This window comes from Protopterus annectens, chromosome 7.part1, assembly GCF_019279795.1.
Source record: "Protopterus annectens isolate FY-2018-M chromosome 7.part1, PAN1.0, whole genome shotgun sequence".
In the NCBI taxonomy this organism is placed as follows: Eukaryota; Metazoa; Chordata; order Ceratodontiformes; family Protopteridae; genus Protopterus; species Protopterus annectens.
In genome coordinates, this window is record NC_056740.1 from 525,022,606 (window position 1) to 525,036,165 (window position 13,560).

The 13,560-nt window shown below is 45.0% G+C and overlaps 1 protein-coding gene across 3 annotated transcripts in view; it reads right to left on the reverse strand.

The window, feature by feature from the left end:
* Positions 1 to 2,350: 2,350 nt before the first annotated feature.
* The window catches only part of DNAAF4 (dynein axonemal assembly factor 4), a 1,080,792-nt gene continuing 1,069,582 nt past the window's right edge, over positions 2,351 to 13,560 (reverse strand). For all 3 annotated transcript variants that reach the window (XM_044078961.1, XM_044078960.1, XM_044078962.1), the window contains one exon: positions 2,351 to 2,950. In XM_044078961.1, coding sequence (XP_043934896.1) covers positions 2,847 to 2,950 — 104 coding nt within the window. In that variant the 3' untranslated portion in view covers positions 2,351 to 2,846. The remainder of the gene's footprint in view (positions 2,951 to 13,560) is intronic.

Genomic DNA, 13,560 nt, shown 5'->3' on the forward strand with positions numbered 1-13,560 from the left:
TCTATTACAAATAATATGCTGATGCACACTCAAAAGTAAGCAAAGTATACGCGTCAAAGGGGGAAAAAAAAATTTATTTCCAACAATGGTAAAGAAAGTATACCCAAAGAGTAAGGGAAGGAAGGGAGGAGAATACCAATGATGGTATTAAAAAATACCAAAGGGTAGAAGGCAGGGGTCTGTACCAATGATGGTACGAAGAAATACCAAAAGGTAAAGGTAAAAAAAAGGACAGAAATTTACTCACCCAGTAAATAAACTATCACTAACTACAGACGACTAAAGTTTAAGGACTAAAGGTAAATTTAGACTGAAAAAGTTAAAGGATTTTTAAATAAAAGAAGCACTTAGCTTGAGAGCTGGCCTGATGCATCTTGAACTCTACCCGGCAAACAAGATCTGAGGAGATAAGGAGAGGGGCACTATGGTATTCTTAGATCGAGAGTTTTTGGCTGGCACAAGCTTTTTTATTGGCCAAGTCGGTTCATAGGACGGAACCGAAACGCATTCATCATGAATGAAGATTAACAACATCAGATCACCCCTTTGTGTATGTACCTGACCAGGCACATGTAACAATTGGAATGTCCACAGAGGTTCCTTAAAAAAATATACAGGGCGTAAACACAATGTCATATGCACATCACTTCAAAGCCCTCTCTCTGTAGTCTGCTTCTTACAGACTGCTGACGGGTGATTTATGCCCGGCATACAAGGCATTCTTGGATCCCACTTTGATGGACCTTTTGCATATTCACAAAACAAACAGCATCAGAACTGCTACATATAAGGATTTAAACTTTGCTTGCAACTTAAATAGGACACTTTGGAGGGACAGGTATGTACCTCATAGAATCTCCATTCTCTGGAATAGACTTCTTATCCATCTGAAAAAGATCACTTCCCTAACCCTATTCAAGTGCAACCTGGACCAGTGGATGGGAAATTATAAATTCACCTCTGGTCTGACACCTATGTCTCTGATAGCCAGAGAGAGCCTTTAAATCATGCCCTAACTAACATACCCTTTAAAATAATCTCTAAAGCACAATAACTCATGGGATATATTTGGGTAGCATGGTTAGGTTTATAAAGGTCCCAGTGGTCTTTAGCTTAGTATACACCTATGACCTATTTCCACGACTGCCAATATAGATTTGAAAATCTGTAAACAATTGTTTGATTAGGGGATAACTGCCACCATCATAGTCATTATCATAATCAACATCACCATTTCTTTTTGGTCTGTTTCTCAGTGAATGTATTTCTTATTGTTCAAATCTATCGGGCAATTTATATTTGTGTAGAGTAAACAATATGCTTAATTACTGAGCATGTGCCTAGTTCACTGCTGTCTACTTATATCATTCATTCTTGTTCATGTATACATGTTTGCTGTTGCCATTTGGTTTAGGTCATGACTGAAAATAGTTTAGTGTGCAGACCTAGTTCATTTATTTGCGGTTCGCAAAGAACATGTATAAAAAAATTTACACACACACAATATATTATAAAATATTGCCAGAGGTAATAAGGGGAATATATACTCACCAATCAGAAAACCATGATCTATTTATTCTCTTGTTAAAGAAGGAGTTGCAGAAGTCTATTACTTACATATCTATTGGATTGTCCAAAAAATATTTAAAGAAATGGCCATGATCAGACCAAGTATTTTAAAAGAATGATGAGCAGGTATTTTTTAGGAAAACTTATGCAACTGTTTTGTATGACCAATGTACAGTGTAATTTGCCTTGTGACATTTTTAACCAACTTGGCTAACTGGAAACATGCTTATATCCAGTTGTTTCAGAGGAGAAATAAAACTAAATGAAATGAAATGAAATGAAACAAATGGAACTTAAAACCGGCAGAATTAGCTAGCTTACAGTTATAGGGATTTTGCTCCTTCTTAAGTCTCTGGTGACCTTGATTTGATAAGTGGTCCCTACAGCTAACATGGTAGGGCTGATTGGCTGACCTATACTCTCATCCTAGGAAAGGGGATAAGGGTACACATAGAAAATATTACATGGCACCACAGTGCTGCTCCTGATATTTAGCAGGATTACACTAAAGTGCTGCACATACTAACACTTGTCCTAGGTAAGTATAAGAGATCAAGGGAGATGATACATGTCAGATATACAGACAGTGTTGAATGATGGCCTTTCGTTTTGCTACCTGTCTAAGCCAGCAGTCACTCAGTAGACCACCTCATGTCTAAAGGAACTAACTACATAGGATTTGAAGTGATAGAGTAAAGGAATGGCTAGTCAAGGATGGAAATCAGAAACTGGCAAAATTTCAGAAGAAAATACACAAAAATAAATGACACAACAAGCAGACTGCAAGGTTCACAAACCGGTATTTTATAGTATAACTGTAAAATCATCAATTTTACCATGACAGACACAGCTTAGAAATGTACTGCTCAATCGTTTTGATCAGGTTTTACTTTGATAATCACAAATGGTCTTTTCCTCGACTACCAACTGTATACCTACTTCCAACCAACTATGAGACCACTTCACAATAAAATATTGCTAAACACACATTCACTTGCAAAGACATCTTTATGTGACAAATGAGTTTATTTTGACAATGCAGGAAACTGAAAGACTGTGGAATTGTAGATGATCTCTTGTGGTTAGACATGACAATGAAAATCAGTCACTACATTGTCCTACTTAGAAGGGAAAAAAAAGAGTCTGCACCTTTATTTTGCTTGTTTTGCATTAGAGATGCTAAAATGCTCAGACACATTAGCTGTAAGGCGTTCAAAACATAAATTCTTTTGCACAGTTCATACTAAAAAATTAATGAATATGGACATTTTGTGGTGTTATGGCTCACTTCCTTGAATTCTCTGGCGAATTTTCTCTGCATCTGCCTTTACATCCAGATTATATGGGTCAATCTTCAATGCAGCTTCATAATCTTGGAGACCTAAGTGAAACAAAAAAGAAAGAAAATGAATATCTGTAGTGCTGCTTAGCAATTATTTGCTCAATAAGTACTGATTTTGTTAATCAGGTAGGTAGGCTGGTCCTGAGACCGTTTTCAGCCACAACCTGAGCTGCTCCATGTTCAAATCACCATAGGTAAATTCCAGTACCACTTCCTTGAAAGCTATAGGTCCCCCTCTATGACCCAGGAAACCCATACCATGTACTTAAATGCATTAGAAACACTAACCATCCAACCCAATACCATATTCATGGCTAACTTTAATTATCCCATTGTTAACTGGGAATTCTATATGACACCAAACATACATGCATAGAGATTCCTGGATTTTGTAAACACAAACTCCCTGCACCAGATAATCAATACACCAACCAGGGGTGCATCCATACTGGATCTTGTCCTCACTAATATGGGAGACGGCTGCACACCCCCTACTGTATTGCCCTCTCTGGTAAGGTCAGACCACAAAGCGGTCTCCTTTGAAGTAAAAATAAAACCTGGACCCCCCCAGCTAAACCTGGAATATTCAGGAACTATTCTACGGCTAACTTCCTGCTATTAAGTAAGAACATGTCAAAATTTCAAGCTCCCATATACCCTGAGAACACTTCTGCCTATGCAGAACTGTTCACAGAAACCCTGTATAAGCATGTTAATAACTGCATAGAGGCAGCTGCACCAACCAGGAAGAAGTATAGAACTAACTCAAAAAACAAGCCAGCCTGGTGGAATCACAAAATCAACCAGATGTATAACAGGAGGAAGAAAATCACGGCAAAAATTAGGAGGTGCAGCACCCAGCAGGATAAAAGCACTCTCATCAAACTAAACAAACAACACAGGGGACAAATAAAATCTACCAAAGCCAATTTTGAGGTAAGTTTGGCCTCCCAGGCCAAGGACAACCACAAAGCATTCTTTAGCTATGTCCACAACATCACAGGCAGTACACAATTGTGTGCAGAGCTCATTGTAAATGGAGCCTCCTATACTGAGCCAGAAGATATAGCAAACCTCCTGGCTGACCAATTCAGCTCCAACTTTACTCCTCTCTCCCCCTCAACCTTCCCTCAGAAAATATCATCAAATGCAACTCCCCCTACTATCACTACAGAACGGATCCTTAATGCTCTTGCTAAGACCATGAACACTGCATCAATGGGCCCAGACAATATCCCTAAGATGCCTTCTAAATAGCATGAAACATGACCTATAAGGTCCTCTGGAATTAGTATTTAAATGTAGCCTCCAATCAGGCTTTGTGCCTCATGAATGGAGAAAGGCAACACAAAGGCATAAAGGTGGGCCATCTACAGACCTTGGAAACTACAGACCCATAAGTCTCACCAGTCTTATATGTAAAGCCATGCAAACAATTATCATGGACATGATCACTAGAGATATAGTAAACCTCCAGACACTGGACCCAACCCAGTTTGGCTTGATCAAGGGCAGATCATGCCCACTCAACCTGGTGGACTTCTTTGAGAAGGTCACCAAAGCAATGGATGAGGGCAAAATCGTTCACACTGGCTACCTTGACCTGGCCAAGGCATTTGACACAATACCCCACTCGGGCATTGCTGACAAAGTCAGGAGGTTAGGTACAAACCTGTATGTCACCCAGTGGATAGCCAACGGGCTCACAGATGGGACCCAGGAAGTTACAATTGGGGAGGTCAACTCTACAAAGAGGTCAGTCACAAGTGGAGTCCCTCAGGGACTGGTTCTTCGACTGCTCCTTTTTGGTACTTACTTCTCTGAAGTCAAGGCCAATGTCAGTGATCTCTGGTTGACTAAATTTGCAGATGACTGCAAATTAGGAGCTGTCATTGAATCTCACACTGACACAAATGTTCTCCAGGAGGGGCTGACACAGACAAGCAACTGGTGTCAGAGTCATGGACTAAAACTAAATGTCAAGAAATGCATAATAGTATCCTTTGGGAAGTCATCCATCCCTGGTAACTATCATATTGACAACACACCCCTTAGAGTTGATTCAGTAGTTAGGGACTTAGGGACACACACAGATAGCAATCTAGCCTTTGGTTATCATGTGTCTACAATGGTAAGGAATTCATTCTATGTTGCACAACTTATAAACAAAGGTATGGCATCTAAGTCCAAGGAAAAGTCACTGTTCCACTGTATTTGCCATTCGTCAGACCTATCATTGAGTACAATGCCCACTTTGGTATGTATCTAACCAGGCTTATCCAACAACTGGAACATCTGCAGAGGCTCCTCACTAAAAGAATACAAGGTGTAAGTAATATGCCCTATGCAGACCGCCTTAAGGCCCTATCCCTGTATTCTGTCTCCTACAGGCTTTTGAAGGGAGATTTATGCCTGTCATACAGGGCATTGACAGACTCCACTCTGATGGACCTCCTACATATGCATAAAACAAACAGCACCAGAATTACCTGTTCTGTACCTGTGGCAGTGACTAACATTGAGCAGCTTCCCTGCCCCCCGTAGAGGTGGTTACTGACTTGAAACTGTAGTTTTATTGGCCACTAGGGGTCATTTCCATAACTCCTTCATCTTCCTCTCTTAAAACCTAGTTGCCTCGTGGTTTGAGCGTCTTTTCAGGCTTGTTGGCTGTTGGTGAAGCACCCTCCAAGAGAAGAAGGGAGCCACTTTTGAGATTTTAAGTATTTTTTCTCTGTTTATTTGCTAAGTTTTTCTGCATAGCTGCCTAGCTTGAGCATTTTCTGGCTTGTTAAACTTGATTTCTGTATTAGTAGCTGTATTTAGAGCACAACCAAAAGCTGTTTACTGAATTTCCTGTTTGCACTTGATTTTAAATCGTTTTTTTCTTAAAACTTGCATATTTTCTGTCCTTGACCTAGCACTCTTGTGTGGGGTCATTTACTGCACTGTTATAACTTGATATTACTTGTGAACCTCTGCTATCTCTGTAAAAAACAAAAACAAAAAAAATCTTGCTTTTTTCCCCACTTTTCTGAGAGTTAAAAAAGTTCAGTTACAGGCTTGCTGTTCCTGAACTGTTTGAAAGTTTCTGTGAGGCCATTTTTGCTTGGGCTGAAGGAGGGTCTCTCTGTTCATCAGTGGCAGTGACTAACATTGAGCAGCTTCCCTGCCCCCCGTAGAGGTGGTTACTGACTTGAAACTGTAGATGTTATGTGATCCTATCTCACCTACATTCTGACTGATGGGTTCGGAGCCGATCCCTCGGCTCCGACTCGGCACGCTTATGCCAAAGAACGAAGTCTCTTATTGGCTGAGCTTACTATATCCCAGGATGCACCACTACCAGTCCCCCAGATCTCGTTTGCCGCTAACTAGCAAAGACGTGGTCTCGAGCTGGCTGAGCTAAGTAGTGTCTTTTCACTAACTTTTTCTGTCAGAAATTTGCTAATTCTTTAACAAAAAGCTGTTTTAACAGCTACTCTGTGCTGTGTGTGTGTTTTGAAAACTTTTGTAAGAAAAATTGTGTGTGATTGGTGTTTGTTCGCACAGGCTCCCTTCTTCCATAGGGCCTTTCCTGTTGGTTAATCCCTTTGAACCTTAGGGGTTCTTGGATTTCTGTATACTTTATTCACTGTTGTATGTCTTCAGTTGGCCTTTATTTTAATTGGCTATCATTGTAAACGGCAAGTTTATCTTGTAGGGTCAGTCTTTCCCAACAAAGTTTTGTCTGAGAGAGTACTCAGTTTTCTTATAATGTCTCAGGCCCCTAGGCCTTCGGGCTTCAAAAAATGCACTAAATGTAGTTTTAAAATGTCTATCACGGATGACCACTCCCTGTGTGTATATTGTTTGGGCGCCAAACATTTGCAGGAGTCCTGCAGCGTGTGTCACGCTTTTTCCTCGAGGGTCCTCCAAGAGAGGAAAAATAAGCTTATTTTGAAAGGCCTTATAAAACCCTCTTTTGAAGAAGCTTTAGCATCCTCTCCTTCTCCTGCTAAAGAAAGGCGTCGGCTCCGACCAGTCCGTCGGACCCGACCGCCAAAAGACATAGGCAGGCTTCTCCTTCGGCTCCAAGGACTTTGGAGCCGAGGGCGGAACGGTCTGCCTCGATGCCTCCAGTCTCGACTCCTCTGGCTTCGGAGCCGATGGCTGGGGCATCGAGAGGCGGGTCACCTTCATCGGCTCCACTGGTCTCGGAGCCGATGAAGGTTGTCCGCTCAGACACTTCCTCCTCAGCGCCTAAGTCCTCCTCGGCACCGATGGAAACTAGTTTGGGTATTCCTTCGGCGCCGATAGTCATCGAGTCGCCTCGGAGCCGGTCCCCTAGCCCCTTGGGGCCGTTGGAGAGGCCAACTCGAACCCGTTCAGTATCCTCTAGGTCATCGAGGATGTCAGATTCGGACATAGACAGGGTGCTCCAAAGACTGTTCCAGTCCCCAGTCTTTCAAAAATTTGTTTCGACTCCGACCCACTTTGCTTCGGAGCCGATAGCCCATGCCATTGCCATTCCTCCTCCGACCGCTTTGGCTCCGTTGGAGCAGGTGCTGTTGGAGCCGGTGGAGATCCTAGGGTCGGCTCCGACCCTTACTCCAACCCCGGCCTTCGGGTCCGAGTTTGGCACGCGGACTTCTTCGGCCGGACCCGGGGGTGACGTTTCGGGACCTATGTTGTCGGTTCCGAGCCTCCCTCTCGGTGCTTCGGCTGCGGGACTTCCGTCTGCTATCATGGCTCCGGGGACCGGACACTCCCAGGATTCTGGGGGTCCGGCTTTCAGAGCTATGAGGAGTGCCTTGGCCAAGTCTTCTTCGGCCATCTCTCCGGCTTTACCGGCACCTTCCCTGGGCGTGGAGACTGGGTCTTTGGCAGTTCCCCTGTCCCTAGGCAGCGGAGCCCCGGGGCCTGAGGTTACCCCCACTGAGGGTTCTTCGGAGTTGTCTTCAGAGGAGCCCCCAAGGAAGAGATCGTGCAAGAGGAAGCACGTGGACTCCCCCGAGTCTATTACATCGGACACTGATCTTGATGATGCGGAGGGGTCCCCGAAGTCATCCTCGGATGATGTCTCATTCGCAGACATTTTAGAGATCCTCAAGCAACGAGGCGGCTGGATATCCAAACCCCCCTCTGCTGATGAGTCAGTGCTTCTCAAGGCCTTTGGGGCTCAGCCCTCCGCCTCCTGGGTGTCTCCGCCCTTCGAAGAGCTCCTGGATTTGGTTTGTCGGAGGGTGTGGGAACATCCAGATACTGTGGAACCAGTGCCTTCTCGCCCTAACAAATTTTTGTCTGCCCCACCCGAGAAGGAGTTCTTGACAAAAGGCGTGGCTGTAGATGCCATGGTGGTGGCATCTGCTACACAACAGGATGTGGCAGAGGCTTCAACGTCCGTCCATCCTCCTAATAAGGAGTCTAGGAGCATGGACCGGTACGGGAAGCGCACCCTGACTTCAGCGGCCTTTACACTAAGGTCCCTGAATTATTTGGCACATTTTACCAGGCTACAGAGGGATCTGGTCAAGGAGCTGTCAGATTCCCTCTCAGGTAACCTACCTGAGCAGCTAGCCCAGTCGGTTAGCTCTCAGTTGGCTATCCTTACCTCGATTTCTAACTCGTCCATGAGGCTCATTTCATATGCGGCCGAAGGGGCGGGCAGAGCGGCAGGCACAGGCGTGGCTCTACGGAGACAAGCCTGGCTCCGTTTGTGTCATTTTGCGGAGGCCTTCAAGTCTTCCTTCGACGACGCTCCCTTTGATGGGTCCTCTTTGTTTGGACCTAAGGTTAAAGACACTCTTACCCGCTGTGAGCAAGAGGGAAAAACTTTATCTGCCGTAGGTGCACGTTATTCCACTCCTTCGGCCTTATCCCAAGGCTAAAAGAGGAGGGAAGATGTGGTTCCGCAAATCACGTAAGTTTTTCCTCAACAGCAGGAAGATTCCCTTCCAGAGGCAGAGGACGGGAAATTTTTCTGGGAGACGCGTCCCAGAGGCGGCAGAGGGCCCTGCAATTCTGGAGACCGTGAGTCCTTTCGTGGCTCTTCAGCCTCCCACACTTCATGAGGGATTGCCCGGCTGTGCTGCTCCGGAGCCAGTCGGGTGCCGTTTTGCCAAGCACCTAAAAGCCTGGGAGTCTATCACTCAGGACAGATGGGTGCTTCGGATTATTGCCGGAGGTTACACCATTCCCTTCACACACTCACCCCCACCATCCAAAAAAATCCCGGACCCACCACCCAGTCAAAGGGAAATTGCAGCCGCAGATGCGTCAAAGCTGCTAGAAAAAGGAGTCATCCAACCGGTCCCCACAGACCAGATCGGATCCGGAAATTACTCAAGGTTCTTTTTAGTGCCAAAAAAGACAGGGGACCTGAAACCAATATTGGATCTCAGCAAACTAAACCAATCCGTCATGAAATCCAAATTCCGAATGATCACTTTACAATCCATTCTCCCATTGTTGGAGAAGGATGTTTGGATGTGCTCCATAGATCTCAAGGACGCCTATTATCACATACCGATACATCAGGCGTCCAGGAGGTATCTGCGCTTCAGCCTGGGAGACAGTCACTTCCAATTTCGTGCACTGCCCTTTGGTCTCACCACAGCCCCCAGGGTGTTCACCAAGTGTTTGGCAGTAGTAACTGCTCACCTGAGGAGTCTTGGATTCCAAGTGTTTCCCTATCTGGACGACTGGCTCCTGACTGCCACCACCAGGCATCTACTAATGGACAACCTCAAAGCCACCATCTCCCTGGGTGCTACCCTGGGAATTACATTCAATTGGTCAAAGTCTGTCTTGCTGCCCTCTCAGCGCATAAGGTTCATAGGAGCAGAGATAGACTCAAAATTGATGCGTCTTTCTTCCTACCGAAAGGATTCAAACTTTACAAGGTCAAGTTCAAGCCCTGCTTTCAAGATCCAAAGCCCCAGCCAGGATGGTCCTGCAACTTTTAGGTTCGATGTCTGCCACGGTTCTCCTAGTTCCACTGGCAAGATTGCACATGAGGATTCTTCAGTGGCTGTTATCGACTCAATGGTCCTTTCAGAATCTCCCCCTCAATCACCCCATTATGATTACAGAAACGTGCAAACGGGACCTCCGCTGGTGGCTTCAGCCATCCAATCTGAATCAGGGAAGACCTTTTGTTATCCCCCCTCTGGTGGCCACCCTGACGACGGATGCCTCCCAGACAGGGTGGGGGGGGCATTGTCTGGGCAGGTTAGTTCAGGGTTCTTGGCTTCCAGACGAAACCTTTCTCCATATCAATGTATTGGAAATGAGGGCTGTACTTCTGTCCCTACAGGCCCTCCACAAGTTTCTCCCTCAAGGCATTATCGCTATCCACACAGACAACATGTCGGTGGTCTGGTATCTAAACAAACAAGGAGGGACCAGATCTTACCCCCTTTGCAGAGAGGCCATGAGGGTGTGGGAATGGGCTGTAGCTACCAACCGTTTCTTGGTAGCGACCCACATTCCAGGGAAATCCAATATATTGGCAGACAGATTAAGCAGGATGATTCTCTCCTCACGAGTGGTCCCTGAACGAAACAGTAGCAGCTCAGGTTTTCAGAAAATGGGGGACCCCGTGCTGCGACCTATTTGCAACACCACAAAACGCAAAGTGCAAAAGGTTCTTCTCCTTGACTCCACGTCAGGGGGAGGCAGCTATGGATGCTCTGGTCCAACCTTGGCCAACAGGACTACTTTATGCCTTTCCTCCGGTTCCACTTCTCCCCAAAGTCATCCAGAAAGCTTCTCAATTGGGGTCCACAATGATACTAATTGCTCAAGACTGGCCTCGTCAGGTATGGTTTCCTACCTGAAGAAACATGCTGTGGACGATCCTTGGTTTTTGGATCTAACTCCGGATCTGCTGATTCATCAATCGGGACGACAACACCAGTCCCTTCACACTTTGAAATTGACAGCTTGGCTCCTCCACTTCCGACTTTAGTCAGAAATCACACCTTAGACCCGGAAGTTATTCACATTTTATCTTCGGCCCACAAACCCACCACTAAGAAATTGTACCTCAGTAAGTGGAAGAGGTTTGCTATCTGGGCTCAACTCAGGGGCTTAGACCCTATCACTGCCCCGATACCAGAGGTTTTGAAATTTTTAACATCCTTGTTTAATCAAGAGTCTTCAGTCTCTACTATTAAAGTCCAACTAGCAGCTATCTCTAAATTTCACGAATCCATGGATCCACCGTTGATGAGCAGCAGATTATGAAAAACTTTCATTAAAGGTGCTGGGCTGTTAAGACCTCCAGTTTTTCATCCTGCCTCCGTGGGATCTTGATTTGGTACTTCGTGCCTTAACATCTTCCCCTTTCGAACCGGCTGCTACATGTGAGTTAAAATATCTGTCTTGGAAAACTGCCTTCTTAGTTGCAATTACCTCTGCAAGAAGAGTTTCAGAGCTTCAAGCCCTATCTATCAAACCACCGTACTTGATTTTTCACAAGGATAGAGTATCACTTAGGCCTAACCCATCTTTTGTCCCAAAGGTTTGTTCTAATCTCTGTCTCCAACAATCTCTAGAGCTACCAGTTTTCTTTCCAAAATTCTCCAACGAAGCAGTACACCCTCCATAAATTGGATGTTCACAGGCAATTGCGCTTCTATCTAAACAGGACTCAGCAAATTCGAAAATCAGACCAGTTGTTTGTGTCCTTTTCAGATAATAAATTGGGTAAAGCCATCACTAAAGCTACTATCTCCAAATGGATTAGAGATTGTATAACTCAGGCTTATTCCTCTTCAAATAAGCAACTTACAACATCTATCAAAGCTCACTCTACCAGAGCTATGGCTACTTCTATTGCTTTTCATTCCAAGCTCGCTATTTCTGAGATTTGTGCTGCGGCTACTTGGTCCAACCGCACACTTTCATTTCCCACTATAAATTGGATGTGGCATCTAAAGGGCGAGCATCATTTGGTTCCACGGTACTCAGGAGTGTTTTCCAGTGAGCCACCCAGGATTCAGGTGCTAGGACGCTGTCCCATCAGTCAGAATGTAGGCGAGATAGGATCACATAACATCTTTTAGTTATGTACTCACCATAACTTCAGATGTTTGGGATCCATCTCGCCCATTCCTAATACCCACCCTCCTTCCCCTGCCTTGGAGATCAGAAGAGATTGAACGGTTTTGAGTTCTACTGTTTTTTATCTTGTTTCATCTGACAATGTTATATAAGCAGCATGTGTGTCTGTGTATGTATGCGGACAAACTAGATCTGGGGGACTGGTAGTGGTGCATCCTGGGATATAGTAAGCTCAGCCAATAAGAGACTTCGCTCTTTGGCATAAGCGTGCCGAGTCGGAGCCGAGGGATCGGCTCCGAACCCATCAGTCAGAATGTAGGCGAGATGGATCCCAAACATCTGAAGTTATGGTGAGTACATAACTAAAAGTTTTATTTTCCCTTTTGGGTCTATTCCTGCTTCTTTCCAGCCCCTGCTATCAAGCACGCTTTAACATGCTTTAGCGCGGAGTTGCCACTAGAGCAGCATCGGGCAGCGCCGGTTAAACAAGGTTAAACTCTTTCTGGCTCCAGAAAGTCTGTTCTTCAATTTTTCTCTTAGAACTGCTCTGTTAGGAACCTAAACAGTTTACACCTACACTAAAAAGTGCAGCACTTGTTCCAAATAGCTTTTTCTTCTCAAAAAGCTCAGCACTTGTCTTATAAGCATATCCCTTGTCTTATAAGCATTCTCTTTGCAGGTCAAGCACTCCTATATTATACAAATCTCTCACTAGCAAAACCCCCCAGAGTGCCCACTTCCCTGCTAAGCCCACTACTTTTCTGTCTCATACCAACTCATAATTCTTTCTAGCATGTCGAAGGGTCAGATGCTGGCGTCCTCTCCTGCCCATTTGGTAAACCTGGGAATTCTGAGACAATGTTACAATTGCCTCATGTACACAGACAACCATCTCCTCCTCCCATGTAACACTAACACTTGTGAGAGATGCAGCTATTTAGCCAGACTGGAGGCTGAGCTCTCTCAACTCAGGACTGGCAAGACCAGGCAGGAGGAGAAGGCAACTACACACACCACAATACCAGTCTCACATAACTCAACCACACCACTGAATCAAACACAAACACACTAAGACATACTCGGAGGCTCCGAGTAAAAATTTACCTAAACAGCAGAGGCCTCCAAAGCAGACACCCAAGCAACTGCAAACTCAATACACCACACAAACAACACATAAACAACAAAATCAGTGTGCAAAGCAGTCACTGCCCTTAAGGCCAAATACAACACCAAACATACTTGTCATAGGTGACTCCATAGTCAGACACACTGACGTCCTGCTCACCAGACTGAGTAAGGAGAAGGTCACAGTAAGCTGCCTGTTGGGCGCTAGAATCCGCCACATAACACAAGCACTCAGGTCTCTCAACAGCAGGTACAGTACGACTCAGTCATTGTCCATGCTGGTGTCAACGACCTGAGACGTACCTCCTTGGACTACATGAAAAGAGACATTGAGGAGCTCTCTGATTATGTAGCCCAGGCAGGTATGACCCTGACCTTGAGCAGTATCCTACCTTCACCTAGAATGATGCCACAATACAGTGATAAGATGATCAGCTTTAATAATTGGCTTAAATTCTGGTGTCATTCAAAGGGGATCC